The sequence below is a fragment of the Dipteris shenzhenensis genome, chromosome 26 (genome assembly GCF_047967505.1).
Source record: "Dipteris shenzhenensis isolate YYH24624 ecotype China chromosome 26, Dip_SZ_1.0, whole genome shotgun sequence".
In the NCBI taxonomy this organism is placed as follows: domain Eukaryota; kingdom Viridiplantae; phylum Streptophyta; class Polypodiopsida; order Gleicheniales; family Dipteridaceae; genus Dipteris; species Dipteris shenzhenensis.
In genome coordinates this window covers 23726704-23750764 of record NC_141621.1, presented here as the reverse complement: position 1 = coordinate 23750764, position 24061 = coordinate 23726704, and the positions used below count along the sequence as shown (strand labels likewise).

Genomic DNA, 24061 nt, shown 5'->3' with positions numbered 1-24061 from the left:
AACATTAGGCTAAGTGAGCAAGCTACAAATAAGTTGATTTGCAGAGCATGGACAACACATTTCTAAGCCAAATTCTATCTCTTTTGGTTGTCACATCCAAATTTAATCTTGTATAGGGATATTGGAGAATAGAGAGACTTACCACTTATATTTAGGACATAGGGTGTACATAGCTAAAATAATTTCAGGAGTAATTTATATACTTATCAAGATTCTTTAGCTTAATATACTTAAATTATATATATACTTGTCAACATTCTTTAGCTTAAGATACTAATATTAAATAAAATTGAGCTCCTCTCCAAGATTACTAAGTTGACATTTTGTTCTTAAGCTATACTAATTGTTTAGGAATGGGGGTCTATTGAAACAATGTGACAATATGTTCCAACCTCCATGTAGGCTCTTGATTGCTTGCATTTATGTATATATATGTCACCATTTTCATTGACACATTGAGCATGATAAGTGCCTTTATCCACGTCTTGCTCTAGGTTCATTAATCCCATCTTCAACTTTTTGTTTTGGATGCATCACAAACTAGTCATAAGATCTTGGAACTATCTATCCTCACTATTTTGAACATGAATCTTCAACAGGAGTAATTTGCAACCCATTTTTTCTCAAGGAGTTTATTCTCATTCATGGTCATTATTACAAATTTATCACCTTTTGATAATCTTAAATAATATGCATTGCACAATTCTCCACAAAGACTCTTTTTATCTCAAAGTTACCTGCACGTTTCATTGGCTAGCTTCGTTGATACAACAAACTAAAAGCTCCTCCATGTGTGTCATGTCAAGTTTAAATGCCCTAATAAAAATAAAAGTCTATAATGTTTGTAGGACTTGAAACTTAATTTAAAAATTCTTAAAAATTCTTTAGACTTTCATGTTTTCTACCAAAACTGCAAGTATATCTATCAAATTATGTCTTTTGGGGCAATATTGTGAAATTGAAACATCTAGCTCTATAAACTTTAGACAATATTATATAGGTATATCTTCTATAAAAGCATTCATGGGACACTTGCAAATACTCTCAACACCATAGTATCGTCAAAATGAAGGGGCCAAGAAACAACGATGGTCAAAGTGAGCCACCTTTATTGTGAGGTGTAGGTGAGTTAAGGCCATGCTAAGATCATTTGGCTTATGGGGAGGGTCTTGAGTGTGAGAGAACAGAGAGAGGAGAGAAAAGTGGATGTGGAGCAGTGTTCACCAAAAAACAAGGTTTAATATCATGTGAATGGCACATTTTAAGAATTGACTTTGGAAAATAAAGTAAAAGGTTTTAGGAACTAAATGGCAAGTTTAAAGGATTGACCTTGCAAATTAGATGGTTTTAATTTCAGGGATATGACCTATAAACAAGAAGGTAAATATTTTTTGAGTGCGATATTTGAAAGACATTAAGGCAAATGCATTGTTTGCCCCATGCTTGTAATTTTTTAGTACTAGTATAGGTCATCAGCCCATTGGGTGTAGGTTTGGGCTTGGGACTAAGGTATTACCTAGTAGGTGATTCCAAAAATTACTTAGATTAATAGCCCACTCTTGAGACTACTACCATTGTCATGGTACAACTAATGAGCATTAACTACATTGTATACATGTAACTCCACTAAGGAGGGAGAATGTAAAATTGGAATTAGTGCAGGTAGCTTCTCTTTTGCATTGTGAAAATGTCAAACTTTGCACTTTGCAAACTAGTGAGAATGAGCCCATGTCCATGATTAAGGTCTTCAAACCTTTATGCACTCCTTAGAGAGGGGGGAGGAACCCTTCTCTTTCTCCCTTTGAATGTTTGAATTTGCATTTGTTAGAAGTTTTTAAAGGCATACTTTTGCAAGTGAAGGTTAGTGGAAAGAGTTTCTAAATTATGTAAGGTTTGAAATCTTAGAGGTAGAAGGTTTTTGTATTTGTTATACAAAATGTCTTTGCTGAGAACACTGTCCATGTTAAACATTAGATTGTTTGGTAGATCTGGATTTTATGCCATTTACAACCCTCAAATATTCCCAAAGCCTTTTTGCCCACAAAACCATTGATCTCAAGAGCTCAGTGGTTTTGTGGGAAAAATGGGAAAAAAAGGTGGGGACCACATGCCACCTTGGCATTACCATTTCCCACAAAACTACCACAATGTCATAAGGAGATAGAGCACATTCTTGCGTTGCCCACAAGTTTTGTTAAGAATTTATAGGTTGGAAAATAAGAGCAAACATGGGAATAAGGCTAGTTGGAATCCACTAGCCATCTCATGTGGGAATGTTAGGTGAGTTCTCAGGGTTTTCTTTAATGGAGATTGACGATTGCTTTGCAAGGATGATTTCTAATTGAACGATAGATTTGGGGCTACGAATTGCTGCTAAGTTTCACGATGTTAATAGAGGCTCCTAGAGGTTTGAATGCTAGCATGGAAAGTGCGATTCCATGCCCTTTTGATTTATGAACCTATGGTCGTAGATGTACAGAAAGGAGCAAAATTAGTGGTAGTGAAAAACCTTTTCCCTAACCAGTCAAAATAAGGTCACTCTCCAAGTCAGCCGGTTTTTGCATCTCAAAACATACTCAATTGCCCCTTTTTATACTAAAATTACTCAAAATATGAATGTATTCTAAACATGGGGTAAAATTTTACCTGTTTTTTTTGCGATTTCAATCGATGCAAAATACACTGAAGGATGTCTTTTTTCTAGAAATGCGGTGCTGACCTGGCCGGCATGGACCGTGAAGGAGAGGTCAGTAAAGACGGGTACGTTTGAGCGAGAGGGATATTTGAAGTACACATTGTGAAATTCAATATCTCCTCTCACGTGCTCCATGGTTATGCCTTCGGTTCCTGCAGCGTCAATTTGTGACTCCTTATCGATCACTCCAAATATTGAACAAACCGCCATCTTTACATTTCCCATGTCTGGTGCCATTGCCATAGATTGTGCAATGGCTATGGCGCTTAGTTGTATGCAGAAGAACACCTGCCACACAACCGTACTTGTAAATCTTCTCAAGTTTGAAAGCAATGAGGACTTGGAATTTTTAAAAAAAAAAGACCTTAATATTAAGGGCAATCCTAAGCTTAATCAGACTGTATCTTAAAATTCTTTAAAATCCCAAATAGTAGGAATTTTGCACTTATCGTATGTCCCTTGAATCTAGATTTCTTAAAAGAAAAGAGGAAAAAAAGATGGCACCATGGATAGGTCAAGAAACAACCCGCAAGGCCTTACAAGCAGCAGTGCCATAGTAATCTAACACATTAAGAAACTCGATTTGGACCTTTGCTTCATAATCATGCTTTCCAAAATACAATCAGAAACAACCTACGAGGCCTTGCAACAAGCAACAATGCCAAAATAATCTAACACATTAAGAACCTGCATTCTTACTTTCTTTAATTTTGATTCCTTTTTCTATAAGTTAAAAAAAGGGATTTCTTGATTTAGCCTAGAAAAATAGTCCCTTATTTTTGAACCCTAGCCCGGATTTCTCAATTTCAGCTCGGAAAAACTAGCTTCTGTGAGCACTCTACATTTGGCAATTGATTCCCAAGGTATTTGGAGCTCTTTTATAACTAAGCTGAATAAGTTCAAAAGGAAACACGCAACACGATTTGAAGAGCACACGAAAACGACGAAAAACTGTGGAAAACCTTGCGGAAAAGAATCCCCACGATGCGTCAAATTTGACTTTCAAAAGGAGGTGACGGAAGAAGAGAGAGAAGGTGTCCCAAATAGGCTTCCATTTATTAGCATTGCCTCGCTAGGGGCAGTATATACTTGATACCCGTCTAAAGCAGACATCCTAACACGATTTTAACCTTAAACAAGATGAATGATATGTATCATTCAATAGGCCTGCCCGAGAGGAGGAAGAAAGAGAGAGAAAGGAAGAGAGGGACTCAGAGGGAGGGGGTGCGGACTCGGGAGAGAGAGAGAGAGAGAGAGAGAGAGGGGGGGGCGCTAAAAATGCAGGATGAAACAAAATTGGGAACTACCACGTACCTACGATTGGACGCCCACATGGCACTGATCTCACCCAAAAATGAGCTTCTTCAAAAGCTCGTTGGCTTCACTTAGGGCCTTAGCACATGGATGGGGCTAGCATGGGTTTAGGATGGGAATATTTTTGTCATCATTACTCCCATCCTACACCAAGTGGTCTAGGATGGATTTAGAATGGGAGCAGCCACTTTTTCTCCCATCTTGGACCATGGCCTCTAGACCTTGGCAGCCAGAATGGGTTCCCCTTTTTTAGGGATTCAAAAACATGGAAGGAGAACATGTGTCCTTGTCCCCACAAGGTCCCCACCTCTTAAACACGTGAAATGATGCCATGTGTCCTCTTCCTCCTAAACCCATGCTTAGTTCTTTTTTTGTTAGCACATGGTGGGATGGGAATAGGATAGAAATATGCATGGGAGCACTTGGGACCACCTTTTCCCATTCCCATCCTATTTCTTCCCATGTGCTAAGCCCCTTAGGCTACCACATATGGCAGGCCAAAAAGTAGAATTTGTCCCAGTGGCCCCTTGTCTCCCTCTCTCCTCTCCCTTGTCGCCCTATCTCCCTCTTTTGGGAGATGATATGAGCGAAATGCCCACGGGAGGCATTTACGAAAAGTCAATGTCATGGGGACCACCATGGATTGTGACCATAGGCATAACTTGCAGTTGCCAACTCAAGAAAATTAGATTGAGTGCCCACTGCTAGCTTCCAGGTACACATTAGGGACATGCCTGAGGAAGGCATTTCTTGTAATTCAAGGCGTAGGGAATTGGCTCTGAGAGCCGATTCTCGGGAGGACAACCGGCAAGCCGACGAGACTAGCCGTTAGGCCGGAAGCCGATTGTCCCGGTTTTCTGATCGGGATCAGTGATCAGGCACGATTCCCGACCGTCAGCGGCATGGGGAGGCGAGCTACTGGGTACATGTGGCACTGTGGCCAGCCAGTGTGTAGGCGACTGACGGGCCAATCTGCGTGACAGCTTGCCTCTGCCCGCTCATTTGCGGCATTGTCGAGTCTCTATGCAGTGTTTCCGGCCAAGTCTGACCGCCTGCTTCTACTTCTGATCGTGATTCTCCGGATTGTCCCAGTCAAATTTAAGGGCGCTGATTACGATTCTCCACGGCTGCAGATCGGACGGAGATCCTCCGCGGACCCCAGCCGTTGACGGTCCTTTTTGTGAGCAAGGACAAGGACACTGCTCGGCCGGGGGCACCCTGTGCATCTTGTTGATAAGGTCGATCCCAGCCCCCATTATTAAGCCCTAGCCCTTTGACAAATCATTGCAATCCCGAACGGATCATCGCAAGAATCCGAGCAATTACCTCGAACGGATGAGTGGCTTTATACAAATCGTTGCAATCTGCAACTTATCAACGCAAGCATCGAGAGCTGAAAATCATGAATGGTTGAACGATGGAACGGACGACCGGATGAATCGGGGTTCGTTGAAAATCGGAGCTGCAACGGATGAATGGATGAACGATGGAGTGCGCATACGATTACAAACTGTGCAATCTGGAACAGATCAACGCAAGAATCGAAGCAATCTGGAACGGATGAATCGGACCTGAAAATCGGAGCTGGAACGGATGAACGATGGAATACGCATACGATTACAAACCGTTGCAGATCAGTGCAAGAATCGGAGCAATCTAGAACGCATGAATGTTCGGATGGGAACGGATTCTGGAACGCATGAACGGATAGATTGGAGCTGTAAAACTGGGCTGAAACGGATGAACAGTTGAACGCTACAAATCGTTGCAATCTGGAAAAGAGGACGCAAGAATGGAAGCCAAATCGAAGCAATATGGAGCAAGAATGGACGCAACGCGCATGCGACTACAAATCCTTGCAATCTGGAACGGATGAAGGGATGAATCGGAGCTGAAAATTTGATATCTTGCTGCGTCCTTGCAAATGTGAGCAACAATGGGAGCTGTTGCAAGATTTGAGCCACCACCGAACACTCGATCATCATCGAGCGATGCAATGCGCATAAAACTACAAATCGTTGCAATCTGAACGGATCAATTACGCAAGAATCGGAGCTGAATCGTGCAAATCGTGAGCGAAAATGGCCGGAGTTGAAGGATGTTACCCGCAGGAAATTCTTCACTGTCGTTTTGCCTTCTGCAATCAAATGGCCTCCGGACCAGAACGCGATCGCTAAGGATGTGCACATCAGAAAATTCGACACAGCTAATCCCGTTCCTCCGATCATCGCTCTGCGGTATCCGCTCGCCTTGCATCTGTCGCTCTTCTCCTTGTACATCTTCTTCACCTTGCCTTCCGCGCAGAACGCTGCTACCGTCCTTATGCTGCTCACTGCTTCATGCGCCAATTGATTCGGCTCATCATTCCATGCCTGTGCAAAATCAAATCCACTAGCACAGTTTTTTATCCGCCACTCTACGCAACGATTGACACAAACGCTGTCGTTGCAATTTGAAAATTGCCGTTGTTGCTCGCTACTTTGCTAAATACCTCTGTTTCCGCTGCAAACATATTCATCATTTTCACCTCGGTCCAGGCCTGGAGGCTCAGGAGAGGTAGTAATGCAACGAGAATCATCGCTTGCTGCCAATTACTGGCGAGAGCTACAACCACGGATGTCAATACAGTGGTCAGGTTTTGTACAAGCAATGAGAGAGCGTCCCCAACGATGTTGCGCACCTCTGCTGCATCCGTCGAAAGCCGAGAATTGAGTGCGCCACTGCAAAATTCAGGTAACGAAAATCATCCGCTTTGGTTCGTTTCTGAATAGGTATCAGAGGCATTAGATTAATGTACAAACCTTGAATTTTCTTCTGCATCAAACCATGCCATCTCCTGTCGTGTGACCTTATCGAACATCAAGAGCCGTATGCGACGAACAAGTCTGATCCCGACAATGTTAAAACATACAATTTGTATAGGGGCAACTACTAGCGATAGACCTCCCACCACCATGAACATTGCAATCCACTTGTTAGAATCAATTCGTAACTTGTCATGCTGTTCATAGAAAGTGTGCATCATGTTCGCGAACAGGACACCAACCACGGGCATAACCGCACCGTTTACTGCGGAAGCCAAGGAACCTAGTACAAGAATCTGAGCTTCAGGTCGAATGATTGCAGCCAGGCGGAAGACATGGGAATGTTTCAGGCTACTCGTCAAGTGCCCCATCTCAACGTCTCGAAACCCTAGGGGGCTTTTCGGACCAACGACTTCATGGGAGCTTAGCGTGCTTTGATTGTAAGAGCTTACAGAGGGCGAGCCGATCATACTACTTTTTCTGACCAAATTTCGGGGGCTCATGGTTTTCCTTGGACTTCCCCGTTGCAGGCGACTGTCCTCAGGGGCTGCTTTAGCCTCCGCCCTCTTTCTCAGTTGAGAGTAAGCGCCATTCTTGTTTTGCAGGAGTTCCTCGTGAGAACCTGCTAAATTTCATATCTGGTGAGAATGATCATGATCTTGCTTGCTTTCTGTACCATAGTTTCCATATTACAAAACCTAGTTTGAAGTTTTGGCCTTACCCTTTTCAACGATGGATCCATGCTGTAGTACAACGATGAGATCAGCATTTTTTATTGTACTTAATCTGTGAGCTACTATGACTGTGGTCCGATTCTTTGTTACCTTTTCCAGCGCTTCAAGAACTGCTCTCTCCGACTTTGTGTCCAGGGAGCTCGTTGCTTCATCAAGGAGAAGAATCCGAGGGTTCTTCAATATAGCTCTTGCAATGGCTATCCTCTGCTTTTGACCCCCGGAAAGTTTGGCTCCTTGCTGGCCCACCAGCGTGTCATATCCCTGGAAAAACATGGATTCAGTTAGCAGTAATGAACAAAAGTACTCTGTGGATTAATCTGTCTGTTGCCCACAATGATGTGCCTCTACCATTGGCTCTGCATTTGTTGCCACAACGATGACTCTATTTGGTTTATAATTTTTCCTTGTAGGTTAAGGATTTTTGGAGCAATTATCTCCTTTAATCAATTGTAGCTAAACTTCTGCCAAGGACTAACTTTGGCACGGAGAGCTAAACTTCTGCCAACCTTGAGGGAATTTGGTGGGTCAGACTAAGTGGACTAGAAGTAGGCAAACCCCTTTGTTGATGTGCATTGTAGAAATTGGGGGATGCATTGAGCTTGCATGGATGAGTTGGAAGCCCATGTGATGGTGCCGGTTATTATCGTCGGTTTTAGATGTCCTTGTAAAGGCACCTCCAGCACTGCAACTGCCTGGCAAATGTGTTCTTACGTTTGCTTGCTTGCTCATGGATGGCTCCCAATGGAACAACTAATATAATGAAGGGGCTACTGCTATTAGCAAGAGCAAGAGAGTTTGTTTGACTGTTACCTAAGCTGCTGTGTGACATGAAAGATTTGGTCGGCATAGCACACGTGAGACTAGAGTCTAGTATGGAAGCTTGGAAGAATTGGGACCAGTTTTACACGCTTTTGAAGCTCTAGGGACACATGAGTAATCTCCAAAGTCGCATGTGAGACCCAACTGATTCAGTGAATGCTTAGTTAAGGACAAAAAGCCCATCATGCCCTGAAATAGCAATCGAGCAGCTCAATTGCTGGGTGCCTGATTAGTGTGAGATGAAGAAATCAATAGATGCCTCACTCTTGTCAAATATACAGCTAATCAATGGGGACTACCCTTGGGATCACAAGTATGTACATCTCCCTCTTCTCACCTCTCCCCTAACCTCTACAGCATAGCCTCAGCCATGGACAGTCTCATGGCTTCAGCATAGCCCTTCGGAAGGGACTCTGACACATGCAGATGATCCATGTACTAGGGTAGCGGAAATGGGCTTGGATGTCCTTGAGTCACTCTCCCAATCATAGCAAGCTATCTCTAGTATGTCATTGTAGTGCTCCATGCACCACTTGTGCCACCAAGTAACGGCTTCACCTATCAAGTGCGTGGCGCCAAGAGCCTTCAAGGGCAAACCCCAGTTTTCCCCTAAGCTGATTGCCACTTTTCGCAAAGAGGGGAAATGTTTTAGGTGTGGAAAGGAAGGGCATGTGGCTGCCCAGTGCCCCGAGAAGCCTTCGAGTTCTAGGGAGTAGAGAAAGCCACCAGGACAGCAAAAGCCGATGGCAGGAGGAATTCCGGACATTGTGGGCCGAGAGACAAACCCAGATGAAAGAGAGTTGCTGCTATCTTGGGGCAATATCAGAGATTAGCAGGCACTGATTTTGTTTGATACAGGGGCTACAGATAACTTTATATAATAGGATTTAGCCCTGAGGCTGGGAATAAAGACGGAGGAGTTGGGCAGGGCTCTGGATGCTGACCAGATGTTCTGTGGGAACCTTGTGCCAGTCACTCCTTGATAGGGAAGCTCCATCTTCATGTACAAAGTTATGTTGACCAAGAAGACTTCTTCATCTCCCCATTGAAACATCACGATGTGGTTTTGGGTATGCCTTGGGTCCATCGCAAGGCATTGAAGGTAACTCTTCTTGAGAGAGTGTTGGAATTTGTACATAGGGGTAAAACACAGCGTGTGGTTGCTAGGAATAGAGGGGAGACTATCCCCATTGTATCATCGATTGGAAAAGCAATAAAGTCTGCAGTTTTGCGAAATCACAAGCTCTATGTAAATAGCAAGAAGACGAATTCTTCCTGGAAGAGATCCATTACTTGGGGCATATAATATCCAAAGATGGGATACGGATGGATCTGGCAAAGATCCAAGCCATTCAGGAATGGCCGGAGCTGAAGACTGTGCATGAAGTCCGTAGTTTCCTAGGCCTGTGTTCTTATTACAGAAGATTTATCAGGCATTTCGCGGACATAGTCGCTCCACTTCACGACCTTACCAAGAAAAATACAGCTTTCAAATGGGGAATTCCACAGAAGAAAGCATTCACCACACTCAAAGAGAAGCTGACCACAGAGCCAATTTTGATAGTTCCATATTTGTATTAGCCATTTGATGTGGATTGCGATGCTTGTGGGGAGTGTGTTGGGGTTGCATTGCATCAGAATGGTCATGTAGTGGCCTATGAGTGCAGGAGACTCTGGGATCCAGAGAAATATTTGGGAATCTATGAGAATGAGTTGCTGGCTATAATTCATGCCATCCATACATGGAAGCATTATCTTTTGGGTGCAGACTTTACAATTAAGACAGATGTTAGCTTTAGAGGATTCTATATTGCATGCAAAGTTTGCTTATAATCACGAGCTAACACAGATGAGGTATTGTGTGCATGAATGATCAAATCAACACTCTGAAATAATCTACGACTAAGGCTTCTTCAGTATGACAAAGCAAAAGACAGTGAAAGCTCGTCTATTAAAAAGAACTAAATAACAACGGACTTCCTGCTCACACCTACGGGTTTTGTTGCAGGAAGTAAACACAACATGAAGATAAAAGACTCTCTAAGGACCCTAAAGAGTAGCTGCTCGATTCTACATAGAAGCCGTAAGGCTTGGACAAAAGGACCGACTTAGTTGTGAAGATCGTAGATATGGAAGCCGCCCAACCGCTTCTACACTCCTCCTCGTCAGGTAGCTGCGCCATCACACGCCAAGTGTCCTACCATGCATGGAACAACCAATCACCATCTCCTAGTGCATGGACCAATCGTAGCTATCGATCCACGTAGAACTTACCACTCCATGCACGCACCTCACGTGCCCAAATGCCAAGCATCACCAAAGCCTTATGCCAACAACAGATTACCAAAGTATGAGATATTTCTTGACTCAGACAAAGCTCTCCGAGAAGCATACGAAATGGGCAAACATGCTGTCAATGTATCATTTTCAGATTGTCCATACTCCAGGAGCTCAGAACAGAGTGGCAGATGCCTTGTCTCGACCCCAGGTGAACAATGTGACTATTGCTCTTATCATAGGGATGATGAAGACATGAGGAAGCAATATGCTAATGATGCAGATTTTAGTGAGATTTTTCAGCAATTGCAAGAGGAGTCCACCAGTCACTATTCCTGAAAGATGGGTATGCATCGCCCAGGAGATGAGGAAAAAGATTTTGGAGGAATGCCATGCCTCTCCATATGCTGGGCATAGAGGAATTACAGCAACAACTCAAGCACTAGAGAGGTATTTCTTTTTGCCAGTGATGCTGAAAGATAGCTTTTTGCCTAGGCCTTCAATTTCTGTGTCTTGCATCTTACATATTTCTTTGAGTGTTGATATGCAAGCCTTGGCGCTCGGGTCTTCTTTTTTCTCCGCTTTCATCCAGATGAGGCTATACTTCCGGTTCTTATCTCCTCTTGTTTTTTGGTCGGGTGAGCTCTCCTTTGTCCCCATATTGCAGCCTTTCTTGGTCTTGTCTGCTAATATTCTTGCAGGTACAGGTACGGTGCAGATTGTGAACGCTCGAGAGGTGGTGAGTGGGCCTTGAGGTAATGAGGGGGCTGGCCACCAAGGTCAGCCTTGATGCCTAGCAGCTCAAGGCTGCTTCACAAGCAGCGCACAGCTGCTTTCGGTGCCCCCTTATGGCGAGGCTGAGCAGCCCGTGGGTCTGCCTTGAAGCTCCGGGGCTAAGCTGTCCCTTGTGTCCCGACAGTAGGTCAGTCCTGCGACCAATGAGAGCGGGGGGGCTGCTGCTGCGGGAGCCCCCCCGCTGGTGTAGAGGCACAGCCTGGGTGACGCCCGTGACAGCAGCGTGGGTAAAGGGGTGGCAAACGCAGCAAGAGCGGGGAGGTAGATAGTAGGTCAGTCCTGCGACCAATGAGAGCGGGGGGGCTCCTGCAGCAGCAGCTCCTTCGATGGTGCAGAGGTGTAGAGGCACAGCCTGGGTGACGCCCGCGACAGCAGCGTGGGGAAAGGGGTGGCAAACACAGCAAGAGCGGGGAGGTGGGCGCAGCAGCGTAGGCAGCAAGCGTGGAGGGGAGGTAGGCACAGCGGGCAGCAAGCAGCGCAGCAGGAGGCGTGGGAGAGCTAGGTGGAGGCATGGCGGAGAGCAGAACGGCGTGCAAGGCGGGGAGCAGAGCGACAAGCATGGCGGGGGGCAGAGCTACGTGAAGAAACAGCATAGCGGGGAGAAGAAGCAGCATGGCGGAGAGAGAGAGAGAGAGAGCTGATGAAGATGAGAGAGAGAGAGAGAGAGAGAGAGAGAGAGAAAACCTCACACACAAAACTGAGAAGCAGAGGAGAAACCACAAGAGACTGCAAGGGATCTCTGGACAAACCTCACACACACAAAGCTGAGAGAGAGAGAGAGAGAGAGAGGACTAGAGAGAGAGAGCGCTGAAGTAATCAACGTTTATTTTCGAAGTAGTTCTCTGTTTGTTTTACAATACAGGTCACCGAAAGAAGAGCCTCCTCTTCTTCCTCTACATGATCAATAATGCCAGCAAGGGATCTCTGGACAAACCTCACACACACAAAGCTGAGAGAGAGAGAGAGAGAGAGAGGACTAGAGAGAGAGAGCGCTGAAGTAATCAACGTTTATTTTCGAAGTAGTTCTCTGTTTGTTTTACAATACAGGTCACCGAAAGAAGAGCCTCCTCTTCTTCCTCTACATGATCAATAATGCCAGGAAGTTTCAGCTCACCCTTGAGGCTGGGAGCCCACTAGATCTCCTCATTGGGAGAATTTCCATATTTCTGCTGACTAGTAGAATCCTTTTGAAAGAGAGTGTGGAAATCCCTCGGGAGTAGAGAAATCACTCATTTCTTTTCCTTTCTATTTATGGAGTGATTGCAGTGAACCAATGGAGGTCTGTGCTCGGGGCAGACTACTGTATTTGTTGCCTTTTTGCTTAGGAGTCCATTTAGCATTGCTTGTGGGATTGCAGGCAAGCGAGGATCCTTTGGAAGGGGATTGCTTGCTTATTGAGCACCTTTATTCCTTCTCCTTTTTCCATGACTTGGGACTCGACAGCTTGGCTTTCTCTTTGGGGGTCCTCAGGTGTATTATGAGAGAGGCGACTCTTCTTGGGGCTCTTTCAGCTCCACGATATTTGATTCTTTGGATGATGCTTTTGCTCTCCTTACAGATGTGCGCCTGCCTCTATGGATACTTCATGGGAGATTTTGGGAAGCATATCAGTGTGGCATATTTGCAAATCCAGATGCACGGAGGCCTTGGATGGTTCCTAGGTGCACTTTGCATACACATTGTCCAGTATCTGAATAGATACGGTAGACACCTTGCTTCCGGAGTAGTCTCTACCAGGAGGACTGCTTTCCTGGGGGAGTGGAGTGGCTCACCGTTCTTCTCAAAGTCCTCCATACCTTGGTTCCCGGGCAGTCTCTACCAGGAGGAGTGCTTTCCTGGAGGAGTGGAGCGGCTCACCGTTCTTCTCAAAGTCCTCCACAGGGTTGAGGTAACCTTGGATTTTTTCTAGTTCTCTTATAGGAGCTTGCTTTGCCCTACAAGGGTGTTTGTTTTCTCATGCCTTGCATGATATACTTCTCCCTTTAGCTTTGCTCTTGGAGTTTCTTTCATACTTAATAGAAGTATTTTCTTTGAAAAAAAAACTGTGGAATCCTCCAACATTTGTGTAGAAACTGCGGGTTTCCTGCAAAAACTGGTACAAAATTCACACATGTGTTTTCCTCTATAGATTCCAGCACCACCTGCTCCTAAATGCACACGTGGTGAATCACTCATCTTCAAATACATTTTTGTATTTAAAACAGGTCAAAACCTCAAAATTTCCTGTCCTTTGCAAGCTGTCACCTGTTCATTCACCTGCGCATGCACTTGACTTTACAAAAATGCAAAAAAATGCCGAGGACTTTGTAAAAGGTGTAGAAGTTTGTAAAAATCTAGACAATTTTATGTAGTAGGATATGCAGATTGTATTTCTATTGCTTGCAGATGCTGCACAACTGAAGTTATGGCTGACTGCTACACTCCAACAGCAAAAGTGCTGTCTTTTGCTGAATTCTCTTCAGCTATGCTCCAAATTGCTGCCAGATTCCTCTAACACTTTTTTGGAACAGCAATAAGCAATTGGATTGAGAAATCAGCTGGCTTGTATTGCATAACTCTCACAATCGGAGAGGGACACATTACAAAAGATGTGTGTGAGAAGTATAATATCACAAATTGATGTACTCACAAAATTAGGGTTTCTAGACTGCATGGTGGCATGGCAATGCTACGTGGCAGGCCAAAAAAATTTGTTGGCACAAACTATAGCCAAGCTGCTCTAGCTGAGCGTAATTGGTGTCAGATAACGACCACTGCTTGGTCTAGAAATAATACCAGAGTCTCTTCGAGTAGGGGTTCCTGCGCATGAACCAAGTCATTGACTACCCAAAACAACACTGGTAGCCCTCTTCATGTCAAATGTCATGAGACCCCGGTGTAAACTCATGAGACTAGTGGCTCTGACCAAGGACCCCAATCAGAGGGTCACAGTTTTTTAATTCACATGGGAGGAGCCCATGCTTTGTGGTCACCAGAGTGAATGTGATCCTGAGCCTTCTCTTCATAGATGCCCAACTTGCAAGAGGATTCCTACAGGACCAGTCAGCAGGTGTCCCATATAGAGCACTATCCTTGCAGGAGCACAGCACTGGCTGCCTCACAGTGCCCATGGGCTCACCTCATGGAGTGGAGCATGGCAGAACTGAGACATGCTCCAGAGACAACAGGACTCCCAATGGGACCCTAGCCAAGCCCAGGCACAACTCACATCACTCGTGATAGAACTTGACTAGGGCCCACTGTCAACCAACTATTCTCTATACTAGCCTCTACTGCAGATCACGGGAGTAGCACCATGATTCTCCTCCCAGCCTATTCTGCTAAGGCACAAAGCAAGCAAGAGATCTACGTTGAAATTCACATAAAAATTCATTCCTTCTCTTCTCTCACTAGCCTTAGCAAACCAGATGCCACATGTCATCCATATAGGGCCTTCCTAATGCAACATTTCACCCCTCTCTTGGGATGCATTTAATTCCTTGCCCCTAGGCACAATCTTAGCACTAGGCCCTTGGTCTCAGATCTATCTAGTCTGGTGCTATCAGCCCTCACCTAGGACCTTGACATTAAATGCCTCCCGATCATTTACATAAAGCGCAAACACATATATTACAAAGATAGATCCTATAAGGGAAATGTCGACTGATTCTTCCGAGGTCATGCTACCTCGGCTAGAGCGTAACATTCCTTCCCTCTTCAGACATCAGCGTCCTCGATGATAAAGTCTGGGAACACTCTCCGCAACTGATATACGGATTCCCCGGATAGAGGCTGACCATGCCATGCAACCAACACCGTGGGTATCTTCCGATTTCGTATTTGCATTGTTCCTCGGTCCAGGATTCTTGTTGGTTTGCGCCTTGCAATATCCTCTATCTCCTGAAACAAAACCACACCTTCGATTAGTGAGTCACCAGTATGTAAAAATTTCTTTAAACGTGAAACATGAAAAACCGAGTGCACCTTACACCCCTGTGGCAATTCTAATTTATAGGCTACACTGTCTATTCTCTTTAGAATTAACCACGGCCCACAGTATCGAGGTGATAACTTAGCACACTCTCCTGAAGTCAACGACTTCGAGTGCGAAGGAATTCTGAGAAAAACTTTTTCTCCTTCTTCAAATACTCTTATAGACCGATTTTCATCCGCATACACCTTGGCTCTATCCATAGCCTGACGGATATTAGCTCTCGCAAGTGCTAGCATCTCCCGCATCTGAACTACAAAGTTCGCGGCACTAGGCACTTTCTGAGGTACTCCAACTATAGTTGGATTGGCTGGCCTATAACCATAGTTCAGCTCAAACGGACTGAACCCAGTAGATGAATGTTTCCTATCATTGTAGGCAAACTCCAACAATGGTAACCACTTGTCCCATGTATGTTGCCTCAATGACACATATGCCCTCAGCATATCCTCTAAAGTCTGGTTGACTCTCTCCGTCTGACCATCCGTCTCAGGATGATCCCCACTACTCATTCCCAACTCAGTCCTTAGTGTCTCAAATACCGCTGTCCAAAAGTGACCGGTAAACCTGACATCTCTGTCTGACACTATGGATCTAGGCAATCCATGCAGACGAAATATATGTCTAATAAACAAATCCGCTACTTGCGGGGCACTAATAGACTCTCTAGTCGGAATGAAGTGAGCCATCTTGGTTAGACGATCAACCACCACAAGGATAGAATTATACCCTCCTTGTGTTGCAGGTAGTCCTACAATAAAATCCATGGAAATGCTCTCCCACTTAGTGGTATTTCCAAGGGCTGTAAAAGTCCGGGTGGCTTCACCCGCTCGGCCTTACTTACCTGACACGAGAAACACCGTGTCACATATTCATGAATATGCTTTTTCATCTTTGGCCAAAAGAAATCTCGCTTCACGAGATCATATGTCTTCTCGACACCTGGATGTCCCGCACACGGGCTATCATGGCATTGTCGAATGACTCTCTGCCTGAGATAATTCTGACCAGGTACTGCAACCTTGCCATTTCTAACTAGCATACCATCCCTTATGGCATATCTTGCATAAGTTTGGCCTTTTCTGGATGCCAGGTCATCCTTTTCATTTTCCCCGGGTTTTAACACATGAGCCTTAGGCCATAAGCTCTGGATAAACTCGTCCACCTTCTGACACATGTATGTTGCCTCAATGACACATATGCCCTCAGCATATCCTCTAAAGTCTGGTTGACTCTCTCCGTCTGACCATCCGTCTCAGGATGATCCCCACTACTCATTCCCAACTCAGTCCTTAGTGTCTCAAATACCGCTGTCCAAAAGTGACCGGTAAACCTGACATCTCTGTCTGACACTATGGATCTAGGCAATCCATGCAGACGAAATATATGTCTAATAAACAAATCCGCTACTTGCGGGGCACTAATAGACTCTCTAGTCGGAATGAAGTGAGCCATCTTGGTTAGACGATCAACCACCACAAGGATAGAATTATACCCTCCTTGTGTTGCAGGTAGTCCTACAATAAAATCCATGGAAATGCTCTCCCACTTAGTGGTATTTCCAAGGGCTGTAAAAGTCCGGGTGGCTTCACCCGCTCGGCCTTACTTACCTGACACGAGAAACACCGTGTCACATATTCATGAATATGCTTTTTCATCTTTGGCCAAAAGAAATCTCGCTTCACGAGATCATATGTCTTCTCGACACCTGGATGTCCCGCACACGGGCTATCATGGCATTGTCGAATGACTCTCTGCCTGAGATAATTCTGACCAGGTACTGCAACCTTGCCATTTCTAACTAGCATACCATCCCTTATGGCATATCTTGCATAAGTTTGGCCTTTTCTGGATGCCAGGTCATCCTTTTCATTTTCCCCGGGTTTTAACACATGAGCCTTAGGCCATAAGCTCTGGACAAACTCGTCCACCTTCTGAGTTTCTCTGATCTCGGCCATTAGAGCACTCTCTAATACCGTGAAACTCAGGTTGTGCATAATGCGAGACAACGCATCAGCTACCTTATTGTCTTTTCCTCTTCGGTACCGAATCGTTAGATTAAACTCCTGCATGAGCTCTGCCCACCTAGCTTGGCGGCCCCTCAAGTCAGGCTGTTTACAGAAATGTTTCAGAGTATCATGATCCACATCCACATAAAACTCTGAACCATACAGATAATGCCTCCATGTTTTCAAAGCATGGATAACAGCATACAACTCCAATTCATGAGTTGGCCAATTCCTTTGAGAGGGAGAAAGCTTCTTGCTTTCAAAGGCTACTGGCCTTCCCTCTTGAAGGAGGACTGCTCCTACCGCAATGCCACTTGCATCGGTTTCTAGGAACAACGGTTTCTGGGGATCAACTATTTTTAACACCGGTCCTGAGACCACAGCTTGTTTTATGGTGTTAAAACTTTCTTGTTGATTCTGTCATAAAAGGTACTTTATCTGAGGTCAGATCAGTCAATGGCGATACTATTCCGGAATATCCTTTGATATGCCTTCTATAAAATTGGACAAATCCCAAGAATGATCGCAACGCGGTCAGACTCTGAGGGATTGGCCAAGTTAGTATCGCAGCCACTTTCTTCGGATCCATTTCTACCCCCTGTGGAGTAATTATGAACCCTAAATACTCAAGCCTAACCATACACAGTATAGTTTTCTTTTTATTCACGTAAAGACTGGCTTTCCTCAAAGTACTGAACACTATCCTTAAGTGTTCACAATGCTCAGTAACACTTTTACTGAATATCAAGATATCGTCAATAAAATGTACTACGAACTTTCCGATATACGGACGTAGTAAATCGTTCATAAGCATGACGAAGGTCGCTGGAGCATTGGTAAGTCCGAAGGGCATTACCAAAAACTCATAATGACCAAACCTGCTTCTAAAAGCGGTTTTATGCACATCCTCGGCTCTAATCCGGATCTGATGATAGCCGCACTTAAGATCTATCTTGCTGAAAATCACGGCTCCATGTAATGCATCTAGCAAATCATCAATCCGAGCCATCGGATACCTGTGCTTAACAATGATATTATTTAATGCTCTGTAATCTATACAGAGGCGAAACGTATCATCCTTTTCCCTCTTTAATATCACTGGTGAAGCAAAAGGTGAGAAACTTGGTTGAATCTGCCCCAACTTGAGGTATTCTTCCAGTTGCCTACGCACCTCCGCTTCTTCAGTAAAACTCATTCTATAGGGAGGTCTATTTACAGGTTCTGCCCCCGGGATCAGCGTTACTGCTCGTCGGCCAGCCAACCTTCAAGTTCGTCAACGTGCGTGATGATACCAACTGTCACCTTATTTCTAAGGTCACGTCATGTCGTTACAGGGATCCAAGTCCCCTCGCAGGCCCTTCACAAACAACGTCTCCCGTCCCTTGCTCACTCAACCGAGCTCTGATACCAATTGTCAACCAACTATTCTCTATACTAGCCTCTACTGCAGATCACGGGAGTAGCACCATGATTCTCCTCCCAGCCTATTCTGCTAAGGCACAAAGCAAGCAAGAGATCTACGTTGAAATTCACATAAAAATTCATTCCTTCTCTTCTCTCACTAGCCTTAGCAAACCCCAAATCCCTAGATAGATCTAGATGCCACATGTCATCCATATAGGGCCTTCCTAATGCAACATTTCACCCCTCTCTTGGGATGCATTTAATTCCTTGCCCCTAGGCACAATCTTAGCACTAGGCCCTTGGTCTCAGATCTATCTAGTCTGGTGCTATCAGCCCTCACCTAGGACCTTGACATTAAATCCCTCCCGATCATTTACATAAAGCGCAAACACATATATTACAAAGATAGATCCTATAACGGAAATGTCGACTGATTCTTCCGAGGTCATGCTACCTCGGCTAGAGTGTAACACCCACCCACCTGAGATCTACACAAACTTGGGAACTTGGTTATCTCATCTATTTCTATGTTCAGACTTCTAGATTGTATTACACATACAAAGGTGTACTAGACACCTCTAGCCCCTGTACAGGGTTTTTTTAATCACGCTGTATGACCATGTTTGGGTCTCATAGGCCTTGCTAGCCTTTTGCAGATGTTAATAAACCTCTCTCTCTCTCTCTCTCTCTCTCTCTCTCTGGCATGCGGGCAGGCAGGCATACATGCATGCATTCTCTTTTCATTTACACTCTCATGATTTTTTTCCAATTTTGAACAACTCAGTGGTTCTTGTCCTCTCTGCTTTAGGTAGGCTTTTTCTAGGAAATGATGAACATAATTATTGAATGGCTGTGTCTGTGTGTAGGTGCTTAAATATTATTGATGGGCAGGTTTCCTAAAAAATGGAGATTGCAGCCTTTTGAACAAAGGGCATTTGAGAGCACTGTAAGTTTGTCTTGTGTAGTAGAGAAGGGTGAGGTGCAAGAATATAAGTGACGTCTGTTGGGAAACAAATGTCCCAACTGTGTTATGCATCTGTTTGAGTTCTGCTTGGACTCTCCAGGTGGATGTACTACTTTTAGCTACTCTAGTAAGACTGTAGGCTCACTTGTGTTGTGTTTATTTCCTGAATTGGGGACAAAAAACCCAAATTCCATTAACATTATCAGTCTTTCTAAGGAGTCAATATCTTTATATCTGTTCAGTGCAACACCTCGCAAATGATTACCTTGGGAAGGCCTAGTATGAATGTTTCTGCATTAGCAAGCTTTGCAGCAGCCTCAATTTGCCTCAATGTGGCACCTTTCATTCCAAAAGCAATGTTGTCTTTGATAGAAAGCCCAAGCAATACAGGATCTTGTGTAACTAACCCTATCTTCTTTCTTAACCATCTCAGCTGTAAAGTTTTGATATTCACACCATCAATTAGAATACTCCCATCCTGTGGATCATAGAATCTCTCAATCAAGCATATCACTGTTGATTTACCGCTTCCGCTTTCTCCCACAAAAGCTGTAGTTGTACACTTAGGGATATTGATAGAAAGACCAGAGAAAACCTTGATGTCAGGTCTGGTTGGGTACGCAAAATGTATCGCCTGAAGATCAATTTCACCTTGTAAGTCTTGAATAGTCACTCCTTGCTTGCTGCAACCATTGATTTCCGGTACTCGTTTGATGACTATGAACATTCGATGAGCTGCTGCCCTTCCAGCAGCGAAGGCAGTCAACAATGGTGCAGTCTGGCCCAAAGCTCTGCAGTCAAAACCTTAATTATATGAGCCTCCTCCTATTCAACCTACCGCCAAAACTTTCCCTTCTGGCTCATGCTTCTCAGATTTGAAGGGTCATCCATTAGTTGATATAAGAAATGTGACAGCAGGAAAAGCAATGAAATCAAAGCATCTCACAAATGCCAGGTGCAACTTACCCACATCCAATTATTATAGTGAACAAAACTATCATGACCTTGCCACCAGTGTATGTATGATCGTTGAGTACAAGCCATGTTCCATACCATAACGTCAAAGAGTAGGTACTGAAAGTGAAGAATAATATAGCTCCCAGACCAAGGCCAGAAGCCAAAGCTTGATTCTTACTAGCTGCATCAGCCTTTTTTAATGCAATTTCGTAGTCTTTAATTGCTCTCTTCTGACCATTGAAGGTGACCACCTGTTTTTGGGAAATCAGGCAGATCAGTTCCGATGATGGGAAACGACATTTTCTTCATTACATGGAATTGAATATCATGGCAAAATTTCTTAAATAATCAAATCTGTGTCAGGAAGATGTGTTTATCACCGTTCTGATGGCACTGATAACTTGTTCAACAAAACCGCCTGCTTCAGCATTGGCAAGCTGCAAGCTAGCTGATGTTTCTGAGACCACTATTGACATGACCACACCAGCTCCAATAATGAGGGGAATGGAAGTCAGAACTACTAGTGTAAGTTTCCAGCTATTTGCAAATGCGATTACAAATCCACAAACAAACGTTGAAAACAGTTGTAAAATCCTTCCAGCCTGCATGCACAAAACAATCATAGTCATGGAGTTGCCTTTATATAGTGGATATAGACATGACAAGACAACACATGTGGTATATCGAATGTGCAACAAAGTTTTCTTAATGACTTATCACCTTGAGACTAGGACTGTACTGTAAACTCACTTGAATATCATGCAAGTGAACATTCTCTCAGCTGATAATAATCCGCTTTGGGTTGGTCTTAAAATCTTCCATCTCATAGTAATGGATCAATTCTTATTTCAAAATGTAATTTGGGACTTGGAAGTAGTTTTTCCTCATGAAACCAGGGCTATGCTGATGCTTGTCGGAATGTGAATGCTCGTTAAAATTTATACAATGAAAGCACATGATACCTTCATGTGCTGAATGGGATTTTTATTGACTATTCTTATCTCAACATATTCATGTATCACTAAGATTATGCATGACTATTTTGTTAGAAGGCTACTTTGGAATTCATGATATTCTATGGCCAAGACAATTGTATCAAGTATCCTGGTTGAAAATTGAAATTAGCAGCTTTTGAATGGATGATCTAAAGGTATTGTAGGACAGTCTTGCTTGGTGAAGAAAAGCAGGTTTAAAGTGATCTGTAGAAGAGGGAGCAAGTTGTGATGTGATGTTTAGAAAGGGAGTATGATACAAAGCAACCAGTAATATACGAGAATAAAACCTTCATTCCACCAACCAGAGTCCTCTGTCAGACCCAGTTTGAAGGGCTTAAGAGAAGCGCTTAAAAGAACTTGTGCATGTTCCTTCCCTCCTGTATTACATAGCAATATGAGAAAATTGAGATCCTTGTTTATATCCCACAGAGCCGATAAGGGTGCGTTCTAAGGCTGTACTATGAATGTGCAAACTATGAAACCCTTCCAAAATTGGAAAAGAGTGGTAATTGGTCTTTAATAAAAATTACGATTGCAAGATCTACAACTTGCCTGATATGATGATAGTATAGGGAGAGGGTACAAATAGGGCCAACCTTATTGGTCAGCTTGCTTAAGTCTTTGTGGCCAAGTCAGCCTAGTCCGGCCTGTTGGTTTTGTTGGACAGAGATGTGTTGACATAGCGCTTCTCTTCTAGTTGTACATGGTGTCTTTTCCTATTAGAATCGGTAGGAAGGTCTAGTGACATGGGTCAGGTTATGGTGGATGATGTCATAAGGAAAAAATTCCTTATGCTATGTTGTCTCTTGTGGTATTTAATGTATAAGGTATTGGGAAATGTCCTAAAAGGGAGAAATGTATTATTGCAATGGGGCTCTAATGAAAATTTTAATGGTTTAAGTCTTAGGTGGGCTCGATAGTGCATGGTTGACTCATGCCAAGCGCGTGCCAATGGGCATGATGCCAAGCTTGTGTTGGGCACATGGAAGTTGATGATTGGATGTGAGACACAATATGAAATTATATGGGATGAGTCAGTAGCCTTCTAGGATGTGCCATCCTCCACATGTCAACAAGCTCACAAGCCATGTCAACCTCATCTGCCCCATTGGGAAGTACAATCGGCCGTTAGAGTTGCCACAAATTTATTGAGTGGAGATAAAGGCGAGAGGTCCCTTTCAACCTACCCCCCATTTTGGGAAGCAAGTCCCTCATATGCCTCCACCCTTCCGCCATTCCTCCACCTCCACACTCCTCTTTCTAGTCTTCTGGTCCTTTCTCCTCCTATCTTGTCATTTGCATGAGGAGCCCTACCTCTCATCCTCTTCTCTTGGCTTGTCACTCCGCCCTCTCCATGTCATGGCCCCCAAGGGTGATAAGATCCTGACACTCTTGTACATGGTTCTAGCCTTGTTTCACATGTATATATGATGTTGGATTGATAATGCAAGTATTTAAGTCAATTTCCACCCATGTGGGTTGATTATTTTGTGCTTTGTGATGTCAATTTATTCCGCTTCCATTCTATGCCATTCTTCAACCTTATATGTACCCCCACCTTTGGGGTTACGGAATGGGGAAGAGATTGTGATGTAATGTTTATGGTCCTTGCGATGGTTTTTATCAGTTGTGAGAGTGGGGAGTTCATGCTCTTCCAAACATTGTGCAAGTTGGGCCACTAATGCATGGTCAAGGAGCCACCCACTTATATGCAAGCCTTTCCTAGAAGTGCTTTAGTTCATATTTGCATCAGTATCATAGATGTGGCTAGAGTAGTATGGCTTCAAACTTGTCACCTCCTTTCCTTCAAGAGCCTTACGAGTCTTGTCTAGTCCATCATCTGTTGAGTTTAAAACTAAGGGTTTGTGGTGTCTTGTGTGTCCCTACATAGTTCCATTCTACCATGTGCATTCATACAGGTGTCCACATAGCCTTGTAGTGTCTTGTGTGTCCCCTTTATATGAGTGAATTGCTCATTATTCCACTCAACACATGTAGTCCAAACACTTGTGTGTCAACATTCATTATCTTTATCATGGATCATCCATTTCAATTGTTCCATGTAATCCTGTACAAGGTGTTCTAAGTGAGATATCCGAGTGTTACTCTCTAGCTCCTTGTCAAGAGTTGGGTCTTTAAAATATCAAAATCTTATGATTTTGAAATAGGCCAACCTTTTGTCTTGCACTTACTTTTTTACCAAATGGTGTATCCTATAATGAAAGGTGAGCGTAAAAGATTAGCTGTCTTAATGACAGGTGGCCGTAAAAGATTAACCTTTTATTAAGCACATTCCTACTTATTACCAAATGGCATATCCTATA

The 24061-nt window shown here is 43.9% G+C and overlaps 1 protein-coding gene across 1 annotated transcript in view; it reads right to left on the bottom strand.

The window, feature by feature from the left end:
- The window catches only part of LOC147884848 (ABC transporter B family member 3-like), a 73971-nt gene that overhangs the window by 26770 nt on the left and 23140 nt on the right, over positions 1–24061 (bottom strand). The window contains exons 4-11 of the mRNA XM_087397224.1: positions 21123–21344; positions 20752–20993; positions 20051–20576; positions 7535–7808; positions 6811–7435; positions 6520–6729; positions 6115–6400; positions 2720–2983 (exon numbers count right to left, since the gene is read on the bottom strand). Coding sequence (XP_087253350.1) covers positions 2720–2983; positions 6115–6400; positions 6520–6729; positions 6811–7435; positions 7535–7808; positions 20051–20576; positions 20752–20993; positions 21123–21344 — 2649 coding nt within the window. The remainder of the gene's footprint in view (positions 1–2719; positions 2984–6114; positions 6401–6519; positions 6730–6810; positions 7436–7534; positions 7809–20050; positions 20577–20751; positions 20994–21122; positions 21345–24061) is intronic.